Source organism: Chroicocephalus ridibundus, chromosome 2 (genome assembly GCF_963924245.1).
Source record: "Chroicocephalus ridibundus chromosome 2, bChrRid1.1, whole genome shotgun sequence".
Lineage (NCBI taxonomy): Eukaryota > Metazoa > Chordata > Aves > Charadriiformes > Laridae > Chroicocephalus > Chroicocephalus ridibundus.
Genome location: NC_086285.1, coordinates 122,686,376 through 122,702,408, shown reverse-complemented (window position 1 = coordinate 122,702,408; position 16,033 = coordinate 122,686,376). Strand labels below are relative to the sequence as shown.

At 37.7% G+C, this 16,033-nt stretch overlaps 1 protein-coding gene across 5 annotated transcripts in view; it reads left to right on the top strand.

Moving 5' to 3' along the window:
- NOL4 (nucleolar protein 4) overlaps window positions 1-16,033 on the top strand; it is a 196,057-nt gene that overhangs the window by 143,180 nt on the left and 36,844 nt on the right. For 4 of the 5 annotated variants that reach the window (XM_063326797.1, XM_063326796.1, XM_063326799.1 and 1 more), the window contains 2 exons: window positions 4,418-4,597; window positions 5,345-5,536. In XM_063326797.1, the coding sequence (XP_063182867.1) occupies window positions 4,418-4,597; window positions 5,345-5,536 (372 nt within the window). The remainder of the gene's footprint in view (window positions 1-4,417; window positions 4,598-5,344; window positions 5,537-16,033) is intronic. The other variant, XM_063326798.1, reaches the window with a different exon arrangement.

The window sequence follows — 16,033 nt, the reverse complement described above, 5'->3', positions numbered from 1 at the left end:
TCTGCATTACTGTCTTTTGCATGTATGGGGTTTCTTTTATCTTGCAAATAAAGTTATAAGCTGCTTCTGCTGTGGGCATATTAGAAATCAGTCAAGCAATAAATTAATATATTTTCCATAGAAAGGCCTCAAATGGAATATGCTTTGGAGTTTTGGGAGCTGGTCTTTGAGAAAGTTTCAGACCAAATAAAGATCATCCAGAGCAAACCAATAAGAATGATTATGAATCTGGAAAACATGAGTTTCATAGCGTGGATTAACTTATTGGGAAGAGAAGACTGAGGGAAGGGGGCATGATAACAGTCTTCAGATGTCTGAAAGATTCTTGTAACGGGGAAAGAGACTGCTCTCTTCTCCAGGTACACCTATCCTCCATTGCAATATGTGGTAGATAGGTGAAAAAGAAATAGGCTTTGCACTGTTAATGAAAGTCAGATGTGGGTGTGAAGAATATTTTAATAATTCTGAAGACAGTGAAACACTGATGCAAATTGTCTGGGGGATGCATGGCATGTCTATCAATGGAAGTCTTAAGATAACAACAAGACAAACAGTGGTCAGGAATGACCTTCTGACCTTGTTCTGTGGCAGCAAGATGAACTAGATTACACTGTGATGTCCTCCCAGGTCTTTTATTGTGTGATTTGACACTTACCTTACTTCAGGCGACTTTTGTTGCTGACTTGTAATGTATTGAAAAGATGTTGAAATTTCATGTCACAAGCTCCTGAAAGCAGGTTGTTAGGCAAGAACCTTTACTTTCATTTTTATAAAGCAGAAGTGTCTAATACTTCTTTTTGCAAGGAAGAGATTAAAATAATCAACTCAGAACCTTCAGAAAAGGCCAAGGACAAAGTGGTGAGAATATATCTATCAACATCTCAGCATTTTTCAGACAACTTTATAATCATCTAAATGTTTGGGGGAGGCAATACTCTTGGCCTTAGCCTTGGCCTCATTTGTTCTCCATGAATAATTTCTCATTTTACATTGCTGTCACTTTTTTTCCAACCCACATTTGTTAAGCACAAGCTTTCACCTGTGAAACGACTTGTGTCTACTACTGCCTCCCTCCATGATTGCTTTAATTTTGCATTGCTGTCCACAGAGACATGTATGCTCCCTCTGTCCATCCCATGCTCACGCTCTCCTGTCAGCACAAAGGTTTGTGCTTTCAGGTGGTGAACTGGAGCTAAGAACTGATCCTGGTCTTAAACAGACCGGCAAAAGAAAAAAAACCAAAACAAACCCAAACCATTTTCACCAGGATCACTTCTCTAGTCTAGTTCACTGCAGGACCTTAAAAACATGTCAAAGGGTGTACAGGAATCTGAATGAGCAGGTTCCTGTCTGGCAAAGGTGGGAGCAGCCTTTTGAAAGGACAGTCCAAAACCTAAAATTGGGGAATGCGTACTAAGAAAAAGTTGTCCTCTGCTGTCTGACTCCATGTTTGTTTAGCACTGCAGCTGCTTAATAGAATACTAAAAGAAATGCTTATCAGCTTTTGCACAACTGCAGAGTCAACACAAGTGAGAGAAACAGTCTGTTCCTTCTCTGACTCAGTATTCATCTGTGTAGAAATACAAAAAGGTAGAGATTTTTTTCTTAACTGAGCTTTTCTAACCTCTTCCCCTAGTTTGCTGACGCAACAGCTAGGAAAAAACCCACCTTTTTTTCCTGGTACTGTACACAGTCTTCGAATTCATGATGAATAAATATGGGTTCCTGCCATGCAACTTTCTCAGAGCATGTTATTCTCCACGGTTCATTTAAGATGCTAAAGTTGTTCTTGAAATAAATATTTTGGAGAAGACATTGGACAGGGCTCTCCATGCAATGCTTTCTTTAGAAAAAAAAAACTATTACATTTTTGAGAGACATAGCTAATCCATTTTGGCCTGAATTTCTTTCCTTCACAAAAGCAAATCTCAATCCTGGTGCATAATTTATGGTCTTGGCATCCAGCCCAAACATATGTACATACTGAAATCAGTTTTGCATCTGTTTAACTTTATGCACATGAGTAGTCTAATTGGTTTTAGTCTGATGAAATGACTCATGCGAAATCAAGTGTTTGCAGAACAAGGGTTTCAGACAGTAGGGTTCTTCAGGGCAGTAGCTTCTACAGCTTTATATGGTGCCTAGCACATGAAATGGCTTTTTGATTATCTAGAAACCCTCTGCAAGCTGTCTAACTGTAGTATGAGGTGAAACAAAGAAATACAAAAGAACAAGTCTTGTAGTCTAGGTCAGATCTTCTACTGCATACCACTTGGACACAATTACAATAGTTGTAACAATTAATTAATTGTAACTTCCATCTAAAAAAAATTTCTTCTGGGAATCTCTTCATTATCAAGAAAAATCGCTGCTCTTATTCTTTCATAACAGGCTGCGGCTGTTGGCATTCTGGTGACCATTGGTCAGGTTAAATACTGTTGCATATATATGCTAGATACTGTGATAAGTTATAGCCGTCATCTCCTATCAGGATGGAACCATATTCTTCTGGAGCCTGATAATTAAATGGACACATCCTTCAAGGAAGAGTTATCTGAATGGGCAGCTATGTAGTTATTCATCATCTTCCCAGAACAAAACATCAGTGTGTCAAGAAAAGGAACAGGTTTTTTTCCTGCTCTCCCAATTCTTTTTCCATGCTATCTCACCTCTGCCATCCTGAACTTTGGCTAATTTCTTGCCTCATAACTGTGCAGTCATAGGCTGTAGGAAGAGAAGAGGTGATGCTGGGCTTGGTACTTGTTAAAGGTGTTTGTATCCAGAGGCTGGCCCTTCTGTTTTCTTTTGATGTTTTCTCATTCTCGCTATGTCTGCTGTAAGGGTCTAGGGCATGGAGAGTAGTCTAGAGAGTGAAGAGGCTCAAGGAAGGGGATGAAAGAGGTTGCAAGATCTGATGTTAGGGCATTAGGGATTAAAAAGTGGAACTCCAGAGGATTTGTACTGTGAGAATGTAGTCTGGGGAGTACAGATAAAAAACGAATGCTTGGAGTGTGAGTGCTGTTAAGGCAAAGCAAGGAAATGTATAGGAGTGACTCCAAAATTGATGGCGTACAGAGGACCACTGTAAGATGGAAATGAAAACGGGGAAAGAAAAAAAGAAGTTGGAGTAAGGATATAAAGCAAGAAGTATGCCTTAAAGATGAATGGTTTTGTTGGCTTTTCCCTCCTACCTCACTGCCCAGCTGCATTCTGTGATTGGTGAAAACACCCTCAAATAAAGACAATTTTAGGAAGCTCAGAATATAGATCAAGCCATGTGATTTTAAGTATTTGAAATGAGATTGAGGCATTATGTTCCTGACTTTTGGTGACATTTAGGCAGGAGGCATCTAAAAAAAGTGCCTATGTGAAGTCCATCAAGTAGTGTCTGATTCAGGATGCTCTGAAGTTAATAGACTACAGTATGCTTTGAAGCAATAGAGGAAAATATCGAAATATTACAGGATTAAAATACTATAGAGGTAAAATTGTGCTCTGAATTGCCTAACTGTGAATCTGACAGCTCTGGTGAAAATGCTCTCTGATACTTTTGTGTGACTGGGGGAAAGATTTGATCTTAAAAGTGTTAAGTGTAGAAGGCTTTTTATTACTGATGCTTTTTGTGGTCTGCAGTTTGACGCATATGCAAGGAAACAGGTAACTGAAGTCTTGATATTGCAAGGAAAAATGCACACTATTGACTTCTGGTAACTGAAAACTTTTTGGTCCTACAAGTAGATACACTTTAATGAGATGGTCATCTGTTTTATCCAGCAAGCTGAATTTCTGCTCATGGGAAAGTTCTGAATGCTGATACACAAAGAGAAAATTATTTTACTATGTGATTCTCAGAAGAGCATTCAAAATGTTAACAAACTTACACATCTCTAATTTATTCTGGGATTTTGCAAGTGAAACTAGAACATAATCATCTCCATGTTTTGAATAACTTATTGCAGCTCTTGATAATATTTCATATTGATTGGATGAATATCAATGTTTCCTACTTAAATCCTCTTTGCCTTAAAATGTGTAGTTTTTAATCCTTTAGAGTTTTGTGCAAATCAACTGCCCCTTATTTACATCTTGGCTAATACAAAGAAGTTAATATTTGTAAGAAACTTCTCTATGTAGTGCTTAAACAGGGCTGTATGGCAAAGATCTCATGTTAACTGTAATTATTGTAGGTAATTAATTTGATAATTGATTTACTGAATTTGCAGCTGGTCACGTTTTTTTAAAGTACTGAAATGAATATTATTGTGGATTGTTTGCTCTTACAAGGATTATGAACACTTTATGTTGAACAAAGAATAAAAAGAAATCATGGAATTCTTTAAATATTTATAAAGCATTTTTGATGAGTAGACCGTATTTCCATGGTGAATTTTTACATATTCTTTTTGTCTATTTTCAGTCCCCTGCACATAGCTATTCAAGCTATGACTCTGGCAAGAATGAGAGTGTAGGCAGAGGTGCTGAAGATCTGTCTCTGAATCGAGGAGATGAGGATGAGGATGACCACGATGAGCAGGAAGACCCTGAGAAGGTTAATGAATCAGATGGGGTAGAAGCTGAGCGACTGAAAGCTTTTAACGTAAGTCATCTTGCACTCGTCGTCTTGTTTACTTCTACCACTCCTTTTACATTGTTATTTATGGGTAAGTTTGACAATATTAAAGGCACGTTAATTTAATTTGCAGGATTTATTTCAATTATTATTTTAATGCACATTATACTCTTGCCAACAGACAACAGATTTACTGTGTTTCATTTAGAATTTTAAGGCAGAGTGCCATCTTTACCAGTGAGGAAAACAAGGCTTTGTCCTGTGTGTGTGCGTGTGCGCCCGTGTGCGTGGATGTGGATGTGTGTATGTGCATGTTCACCCATTGAATGGAAAGGGGCTGTAGCTAGTTTATCAGGAGACCATTCCAGTGGTAAGCCGTTCTCTATTGCGTTCCCAATGTGTGTAATTATGCATGAAAACACAACCAATTGTTCAAACGAAGAAAAAGTGAGAGTCAGTTCAATAAAATGATTAGCAATCACAGCTTATTGTTAATAATAAAACTTAAGTAGTGCCTATTTTCACAGTCTGTTCTGGTTTATCTCACAAGTTCTGTATCCTATAGACTATTCTTTTCTTGTCTTTTTTTTTTTTTAATCACCCGCCCCAAAATAACCCTTTAAAGAACTGTTTGCTTAATATTTCTGGCTTCCCATTACAAAGCTCTTCAGTGGATAGAAAAAATGTCTTCCTATCAGTAATCAAGACAGGAAGCTAGGAAGAGAAGAGAGCCGCCCTCCAAACCCATCTCCTCTGTCTCCCTCTTGCCAACAGATGTTTGTCAGGCTGTTTGTAGATGAAAACTTGGACCGAATGGTCCCAATCTCTAAGCAGCCCAAAGAAAAGATCCAGGCTATCATTGACTCATGCAGGCGACAATTCCCTGAGTATCAAGAGCGTGCCAGAAAACGCATACGTACTTACCTCAAGTCCTGCAGGCGGATGAAAAGAAGTGGTTTTGAGATGGTGAGTTTTGATTTAAAACCCAGCCCTAGTTTCCATCAAAACCCCATATGTAAATCCATGGCACTATTTTGTTTTCATCTTAGTGTCCTTTTTTTGTTTGTTTATTTTTTTGGTAATACCAGGTCAGAGGTTTCTTTTTCCCTTTTTCATTCTTCCTGAATTTATTTCCTTTGTTCACTGGTTTAAAAATGTTTTGAGACACTAGAGTTCACAAGATGAACTAGTATTGACATATAGGAAAAGAGGAACAAAGCAAGGCATAAGGAGGGAAGCTAAATGATGGCATATATAGTGACTTATGTCCTACTTTAGGTTACAGTCAGAGATTTTTGCCTGGAAGAGTCTTGCAGTAAGATGCATCTTTCTTTAAAATGCCTCTGCTAACTGGATTTCTGTGAGTCCTGTAAAAATTAGATCCTGCCAGACAAATGCTATACCCAAGCAAATGCCCAGTGTAGTAACGTCACACTGGCAATGGTTTTGGCTTTAGGTTTTTTTCTTGTACATTTTAGCCTACTAGTTATCAGTAAAAGTTACTCCTTTGAAATCTTTCAGTTGATATATGTGTGTGCAAAACACATTAAATGGTTTTAAAACACGGACATGAGGCTTACAGTTCAAGCATCCCAATGGTTTAGTAATTGTAATTGAACCAAAACCCATGAACGTTATGATGGTGTACAACTGTCAGTGTTTTCAGACATTAATATTTTAATATTACTCAGTAGCACAAGAATGGGTGAATAATAAGTCTTGTCACCAATTGGCAGCTTCGTTATCTCTATAAAAGTTTTGTATTTCCAAAACCAAGAAAAGGCGGAGGAAACTAGGTAGCTACACACCTTATGCTTGATGTGTTTTGGCTATCTCTCTGGCCTTTAGATGTCAATAAAATCACTTCATCATTGCAAGTAGATATCATTTAGTGATTAAACATATCATTTTTTTTTTAATTAATCACCTGCAAACCCATTGATTACATTAAAAAATTACTGGAGATGATTGAATTTTACTGTTTCTCTCTTTCTCTCTGTCTTTCTCTTTCCTGCAATCTCTGCAGAATACTTATGATTTCCATATGTTGTTTAAGATGTTAGCTGACAGTTTTCAGAACAAAATATCATACCTATTTGTAGGTTAAGACCACTACTGGATAACACAAAAAGCAAAGACGAAAATTTTTTTTACATGTTTGTGATTCTAATCAACTGCATGGTTTTATTATTTGAAACGTTGGGATAACACTGTTTCTTGACAATGGAAATGCAGATGAAGAGAGACAGGTACAATAAAGGACATCTGTACAGATAAAAGTGCCAAAAATTGACTGGTGGTGTACATGTCAGATTATACAGCCTTCCAAAATAAAAGAAGGAAAACCAGAAAGTAAATATTTTCTACAATCCACGAAGTAGCATCAAATTGCATCTACTCACTGTGGCTGAAAATAATACAGCAACATCAAGTTCAGCTTTCACGATGCCAAATATTTCTATTTTGCTGTACTTTCAATTGAAAATACTTACAAAATTAGCCGATGCGAGCAAGTCTACTCACTGTTCCAATTTGTGGCCTCATTACTGTCATTATTCACATTGATGAGCAGTTATGTAAACTGGCTCATTTTTTGTCATCTGAAAGACTTGCGCAACTGTTTTGCAATATGAATAAAGGGCTTACAGTCTGACCCATATGAGCTAGGTTGGCTTGACTTCAGTGCACATTTGCAAATGTTACTTTCATATGAATAAAGGTTGCAGGATCAAATTTATCCCTGAGAGGGGAAAAGGAGCGGAGATTCTCAGGAACATGGTCCAAGTGGGCAACCTTTAGAGTTTAGAAATATTCTCTATGTTTATAATGTTCGGCGACAGTTTATGATGGGCTTTATTTCTTTTTTAAAAAAAATAATTACCCTCTAAAATATTGACTTTGCCCGTGAATGGAAGTGACAAGGCACTGGAGCTCATGCCAAAGATTTTAGCCCTCTTGGGCCTGAAGGGAAATCTGTCCTGCTTCCTTGTTTGCAGGTAGGAAAATGAGCCAAATACTATCCAAAGTCTTTGGAGGAGCTCCCATTAACTTCCTAAGAGAATAAGTGGTGTTTTATGTTTATGTCTTTAGTATTTCTGAGACATAATACGTATCCATTTGCTGGTTTTAATTATTTTCTCATTTCTAAATTACTGTATCAGCATCTCCTGATTATAAGCAGTTTTTAAAAATTCTACCATGGGCAGAAGCACTTGACTGTATGATTATTTTAAATGTACTTACCATTTTGACAGTGGCAAAGAAACACTTTGTCCAGATAATAACATTTGTTCAAAACAATCATGAAAGGACATGTCGGTGTTGGTTTGAATCAGGTGCTACCCTCAAATATAGGAAAACAGGATAATGATCTCCTCAGGAGCAATAGTGCTACTGTTGTTACATTAAATAGGATGTCAGATAATAATCTCCACAGGAGATGTCTTTTGCTATAGACATATTAAATACAAGTTTTTCATTTTGTTCGGGTTCAAAATGCTACATTTTGAGCATCTAGTTGCAAGGGAAAAAGAGAATAATTTCATATATGGCATATGACAGTTCAGACTGTGTGTGGAACAGTGCAGCTATCTACAGCATCATATTGTAAAGTGAAGAGAAAATGTAAACACTAAGTTAAATTAGTGTAAGGCTGCATGGCAAAGATGAAAAAGCATGCCTGAAGCCTGCTTCTGTCAGTTACTTGCCATCTGTAATCCAAACGACAGTTCTTGCCGCATAACAGCCCAATTCTAGCTCTGAGGCAATGGGAAAGACTCAGTCTCATGAGTGTTCATGTTGTTAATTAATGTGTTTCTTAGTATTAATTTTTTTAAGAGATTGCTTATGCTTATTCTGCTTCTACTTATAACAGATAGTTGTCCATGGACTTCAAGGCAGCTTGCGTAGCTTCTTGTTACAAATATTCCTTTGAGGAGTTCCCTTTCTTCACTGGAAATAATTTCCTCATTTGACTGTTCAGCTTGTAATTGTGCCGCTTTCATTTTCATTCTGACAGAAGCATATTCCTCAACAAAGCACTGTCAAAGTTTTTCTCATGAATTGTAAGATTGTTTTTCTCCTCCCATTGTCTCTTGCTTACGGACTGTTGTCAATGTTTTCTTACTAAATTCTATGATCTTGCTCAAAATCTTTCATTGGGAGGGAAGTTAGTGAAGTCCTGAAATCACCGGCTTTTGGTTGGGATCTCTATGTTGTGTCCCAACATGTGCTATGCTGTAGCACTTTGTGAACTTCTTAGTTCTTGATGTTCTTAAACATGTTCTTTTTTTTTTCTCTTCATTAGCCCATAAGCAAAAGAAAAAATTGTATTATTGCCTCTCTGTCAAGGACTGATATTAATGAGAATTCCTTTACGTATATTGTTTTGTGACCTACGTATGTGATACAAGAGGAATTTTCTCCCTGAAATGGTCAGATGCCTGGTTTCAGTAACATTTTTGTGACACTAACTTGTGATTTTGTAACACTAACTTGTTGCAGCTTCGGTATCTATAGAAAAAAAAAACCAAACCAAACCAAACCAAAAGCAAAAACTTGTCGTTTTGTAACACTAACTTGTCCCAGCTTCCGTATCTATAGAAAACTGCCAATTAAAAAAAGATAGTAGACTGCTGCTGAGGACACGCGCTATCTATTTATTCAGTTATAGTCTAGAAAAATTTTAAATGTTAGAAATGATCAAACGGGCTTGAATTGACTTAATAATTACATTTTCTTACTACTGTCTGCTTCCTCCCATCTTCATGAACTCCTGTCATTGGTTTCACTGCATTCAGTTTGAAACTGCATCTTACAGTATCTTTTTGAGTTATGCCATTTTTTCTATGTGCGTCCCAATGCAAGAGCAGTGTCTTAAACTTTCATTCACAGAGAGATTCTTCCTTTTGTTTAAGCAAAAGGAAACCCTCCTTCCTTGGCACTACTCTAATAAAAGCAATAATATCAAAGAGCAAGGTATTGGAGAGAAAAGGCTAGTCATAAATGCTTTTAATTGTCTGGAGACAAGTTCCGGTGTGTCAGAGAGGAAAAGTCACACTATGCCTGAAGATGGTTCCTCAGATCCCAGTGTTGTTCATCCCAGCTCCTTTTGTCCTATCGCCAGCCTCAGTAACAAATAACCGAGCTCTGTATCTTTCACTGCTTCTGTCATTTGGTTGTGCCAATTGGCTGTAAGAGGTGTTTTAACGATTTGCAACTGTGCACATGTTGATCAAGGTGTTTTAAATGTGTCTAGTGGCTTGGAGCACTTCTATATTGTGCTTGAACAGCTGTGGTGGGGACTGGTTTTTGGAAGAGGGTGTGTTTTCTGAAATCTGCCTTGTTAAGATTTCTTGGGATAGATATGTAGCCTCTGTTTTTAAGTTTTAGCTTTAGAGAAAGGAAGCTTTCGTTATTTACTGAATTTAGTACTGAATAGTCCAGCTGCTCTCGCAGCCATACGGCTTTTCAGTCCTCCAGGCCTTTTATGGCTGGAAAGGTCATAAACATTTTCGGGAAGATGAGGGTCTGTGGAGCTAGGGATGCATGCCTAATCTTGATTAATAAGCGGGGAAGCGTCAAGAAAATTATCACAAGAACATTTACATGAAGATCTACAAATACTAATAGAGTTGTGGCTTTGTACTGTACCCCAAATTCCGGTGACTGGTCACTTTCCTTTCTAAGAATCTCACCCCTCTTAGACAGCGGTTAGCTTGCGTAAGCCTGATGGGCAACCTGGTTGAAAAAGGGCAAAGCTACTCTCTGACAAGCTTTGACTTTTTGCAGTAGGTCTCCCATATCCTTAAAAAAATGTCTAGAAACAATTTCTCTAAGGCTCTTAGATATTCTTTTTCCCCACAGAACAGTTAAGTGAATACTGATGTGGTTTTACAGAACTGCCTTTTAAATTTGTCTCAGATAGATACCTTTTGCTTCTCAGTAACTTTTGCAAGTGTAGGCAATTTTGGAAAAGTGAGTGGCAGAGGGAGTTACACTTTTTCCAGTAACCTTGAAGAAGTTAGCTTTGAAAAAGGCATGATATTTGGAGAAAGAATGAAAACTAAAAAATGAAAAATACCCAGCAACCCGATAGTAATTAGCCTTTTACATTCTGTGAGAGAGGAAAAGACAGGAATGCAATTTTGATATTTGTTTCACTTTTTTATTGAATGCAGAAGAAAAACACCTCCAAAACGGCAATAAGTTCGGACATGGAAAAAAAAACCCATGGCTTTTAAAGGAAAAAAAAAACCACACCAACAAAAAACTGGTGTAAAAGAATATTCACTCTGATTACTTCTAAGCTAGAAATCAGGAAAAAAAAAGTGGTAAATATGTCAGTTTTTCTTATGCTGTGATCCTGACTTAGATCAAGACCTCTGCTGCAATATTACTTGATTAGCTGATTTGTTCCAGTAGTTAAGAGTAGGGACGCCAGTTCAGTGTATTAGTTTCGGTGAAACAGGAAATAATTTTAAATCAGACTTATTTTTGCCTAGTCCTCAGGAGTTTTGCTAGTAAACTGTTTGCTGTTGGAGTGTCTAATCCAATCCCCACCTAATTCAGAAGCAATTAGTTCAGCGTGACGATTCACGGGGTCCTCTGTCACTCTGAAATTCCAGATGATCTTACCTAAGTTTGCTAGAGAAATTAGGTGACGTCGGCTCCCTTAGCAATCAGTGGAGCACTTGGATGAACCAATCCAGAGAAATTTCATCCACAGCTGTCTGAAGAATCAACTTCTGGAGATACCTGTCTGAATGAAACAATCAAGAAGCCTAGATGACTAGTTTAGACAAAATACTTGAGTTTTAGGTGGATAAATTCAGACAGAACTTCTTTCTGTTGTTCACATAAGTTATTTAAAATTTACACTAGCCCCACTGAAACTGCTCTCGGACTTAGCCCTGTATGTAGGCACGGCAGTGGCAGCGGCAGCAGAACGGTGGTTGATTGGAGTGTGTCACTTGCTTAACATTTAGATGGGAATATGGATATGTTAAGATATATCTGGACATATTTAGGTGCTGTCATAATCAAGGTGCAACATGCAATGTTTCAATTAAATGTACTTTAAAGCTGAAAACTTAAAAAAGTGATGTGAGCATCCCTGAACATTTTAAAAAGCCTCTTCTGCCATTTAAGAAAATATTTCTAGCTGTTTCTTTGAATTCCTTAGTAGGTGTTACAATTCAGCATTTATCACAAGACTGCAAGCAAAATATATCAAAAGCCAGTCTGAAATGCTGTGCTACAGGCATTAAAATGCCAGTCCAGTTGTTCATATTTCCCTATTCTGTACTAACTAACAGTTACAAAAGGACATCCAATAGAGTGCAGTACTGTACTTCAGTCTGTAAATTTAAAAATACTCTGTGGAAAGGTTTCTGAATCCTTTGTAACTGTGCAGTGTAGGACAGTTCTGTGTCATACATTTCACTGCATTACACTCAGTAAAAATCCCATTTGAAGATAATGTGTACCCTGTCTTGTAAAGTATTTTTGGATGTTTTCTGTGGAAAAAATGCTATTTAGGTGTGGCATGCTGTTATAAATATGTTGAGGATTTCAACACATTGTGTTAGATCTTAATAAGTTATTTTGAAAGAGTTGTGGCATAATTGCAATGTTTCATTTTGGAAATGACCTGGTCTTAACGATACCTGAGGAAAAAGCTGACATGCAGAAGAGCACTAGGGGGTATCGTGTTGTTAGGAGCCCAACATGCAAAGAAGTGTTTAGTGGTACCTCTGGAAAAACTCAGTTACTGTCATTGAGGCATCTTAGGCATTCATCTTCACCTTCGGATGCCCCATCACTTTGGAAAATTTGGAACTTCTTTTTTTTTCAAGTTTGAGTAAAACTAAAATATTTTCTCATTCATACATTTATATTAGAGTTCATATTAGGGTCTCTATGAGCAAAATGAAGTAAATTGTATGTTTATGTGCTTGCAACTGTCTTATACTGAAAGATCTCATTTTTAATGTTAATTGGCCTAAACTAGAACGTAGTATCTACGCACAAACGTACAGGTTATAAAGTTAAAGGCATTTTAGTAGGTGTGCTTGTGTGTCCATTATCTGACATAATAGATAGCTGTATTTTTTCAGAACTGAGTCAGACTGGTGTAACATGTGTGAAAGTACCTAGATCAAGCTTCCGTATGAAATACTGGGTCTCACAAAAAATGCCAGGTTAGTAACTTTAGAGACAACGGATCTCTAACCACAGGAGGACAGCACATGCATCAGATTGCAAGTTTGGTTTTGATGGATATACTGCTCCTAGTGGTTTAGACTGAAATACAATCCATCCATTGTATGAATAATTGGTAGATTTAAACCAAAAATATACATTCAAAATTAGAATGCAGCAGTTTTTTAGATTCCTTATACAAATACGGGGATTGTGTGAACATGACAGAAAGGGTATTTTACGTTTCCCATGAAGATACCTCACTTTAAACAAAAGACCCGATGATACTGTATACAGTTTCTGTATTGCAAATGGGTACTCTACAGCATTTTGAAAGTGCTAGTCTCTTTTATGTTAAGGAATCAGAGATTATACTAATAGAGCTAATTTCTAGAGAATCTGGGCCAAGGATTTCTGATTTCAGTTACTAAAAAATCACCAACCTTGCAGGACTGCTCCATAACTCCAGAAAGGCTTGTTGTAAGGCGCTTTGATTGTTGAGAGACAATCTAAAGACCACCAAAGCCATGGAAGGGTCTTCATTAGCTTTAATGTTCTTTAAAGGAGGCCAACAGTTATTTAACTACAGAGAAGTATCGGCTAATTTGATTTTTTATTAAGAAGTCTGCAAAAGTATATCTGTCAATAATTTGCACACAAATTTGTACACAAGGGATAAGTGTATAAAGTCTTCATGTAAGTTTGCACAAAAATTTCCCTGAAAAAGATGCAAATGTTCCTGTCCAATATGGTGATTAAGTGTGCTTGTTGCTTTGTCGTGGTCATTGTCATCTACAGGCTCTATGGTGGTCTCAAGAATCAGGTTTAAATTGTCTTGAAATGCAGTTTCAAATATGAGAGGACTGGAGGTGGTTGGTCATCTCCCTTAGGCTAATGAGGGAATTTCAACCACTTCCTGAATGTCAGTCCCTTCAAAAGATGTTAAAACCAGAGGCATGCGCATGTGCATGAAATCTAGCAGGTTTCCTTTACACCTTTTGTCAAAATGCTCTTTGCCTATGTAGTGGTTTAGGCTGAAAAGAAAATTGGTTCTGTTTTACCACAAGCCAGGGCATTCTACGTCATGTTAGAGGCTGAACGTTAGTTGTGTGTCAGCTGAAGAGATGTACAAAAGCAAAGAACGCTGTACGTTCAAAACGTGGGGCTGTTCTAGTGCAGTCACAAGCAGTGTTGTGTTTCCAAGTAAATACAAAGGAATTTTGTATACTGCTGCTGTGTGATGGACAGGAGCATATAGTCTTTTCAGAAGGTCCATATTAAGTTGTTTACCAGATTCCCTCTAAGTTTTATTCATCTCTTCACCTGAAAGTTACTATAAAATTTTCACATGCCTTTTTTCTATCTGTCATTGTTTCAAAACAACAAAAATGTAATCCTGCCTTCTAATTTTGCCACGTGAATCGCTTGTTTTGGTGGACTGAAGGTTGGAGGCTTGCTTATTTTCTGTTGTTTTACACATGGGTAGTTCCAGTATAGTTATTTCCTTCTTTACATTGCTGTGAAGTGAAAGAAACACCAGGCTGGGGCTGTGAATGTTATGTACCAAACAACAGTAGGTGCATTCTGCCAGTTAAAAAGCTGGTCAGGAATTTTTTTATAGTCTTTTTTTTTTTTTTTTAACCTTAAGAAGTGTTAGTTTGTCAAAGGTTTTCTGTTTTGACATACTCCACTAAAATGAAACCTGGTTTCCTAGTAGCCTAGTGGTCAGGCTGTGGATCCAGGGATTGTGGGGGGAGCCTGAGAGCCCTTGGAAATACGGACTTCTTGGCTCCCACATTTCCTGCTGTAGTCCCAAACATGCAGGAGCCAGCACTTAGCTCTCAGATCTGCAGAAGGGATCCTGGGAACCTCAAAAACATGGGTTTGGCTGAGATCTGCAGGCTCCCCTCTACAGAATGGAATGATGTTGCTTTTGCCATGTGTCCCAAGGCCTTTGTGTCTCTCCCTCGCACAGGAAGTTGAGAAATGTTCAGAACCCCACAAGGACTGGGATGCTTGAGCTCCTTCCAGACATGGTTTTATAGCTGGTAGTCATGACACAGATCACGAATAATCAGAAGTATAGAAGATGATGAAGTTAAGCTAAGCCAGAAGGGGCCTCTGAGCTTAGAAGATGGGGCTATTAATTCAGTTTATTTAAAAACATCTTTTAAAAAGTGGTTATTTCAAAGCATTTTTTTCCTCTTAGGCACGGCTTTTCAAAATTCATCTTTTTGACATTTCACAGATATAGCATTTCATGAAACAGAAAATTTTTTTAACAGCTCTGCTGCTAGTGACGGAGGACTGTGTTCATCTTCTCAGTCAATGCCAAGCTAGTGCTCTGCCTGAGTAAAGCTGATAGAACCTGAACCTTAATCAGATGATTTTTCTCCTGTGCTTTGTTCTAGTATTCTACTCCCCAGGTGACTCAACCGTGCATTCACTACATTCTCCCTAAGGTTCACTCTAGATAGTTCTTGACATGAACATATCAACAGCCAGATGCAGTGATGAGTGAGAGAAATTGTGGGTTAATGCATATTTCAAGAGTAAGTTACTCCATTACCTGGAGATTTCCTCATTTTTGCAGGTACTAATTTTGAGTTCAATATTTCAACAATGAACACATAACCACTGCACTCCTTTTCAGAGAAAAGCACGTGACTGCTTGATTTTTATGGTAACTCTTTATTTTTTATTTTATAAAACACTTCAATAAACCTATTCTCTCCCATAAACAAAGAAGCTAGAGGAACTTGGGTTCATTTTATTTTTTGTTCAGAACATTAATTTTTTGGCTTATGTGTCACCTTCTAAAAATCCATGGATGTATAGGTATGGTTACAGCTCTAACTAAAGACCTGAGCTGGAGGAATTGAGCAGTAGTTTACTCGCTATTTTTCAAGAACATCATTGTGTGGCCGCTGCTAGAGGACCACACTGGGACTTCCATTTAGCCAACGTAGTCAATATACCTTGAACATAAGTAAAACTGGCACGTAGAGAGATACTTGGCCACCAAATACTGAGGGGGGTGGGATCTGGTGTGGGTAAGTGATGCAATAACACATTCAGGGTAACATCACCATTCTAGGGAGCCAGAATAATAAATATAATGCTTTGCCAGTGAAAACCTTCTGCAAAGGCTTATTACTTCCTCTGGAGCTTAGAGGAAGGTGTCTGCTTGTACTGTCCTGTTAACTTCTGTAATGAAACCAGGGTTTAACATCAGTGTCCCTCATCTCTTAGACAGATTTG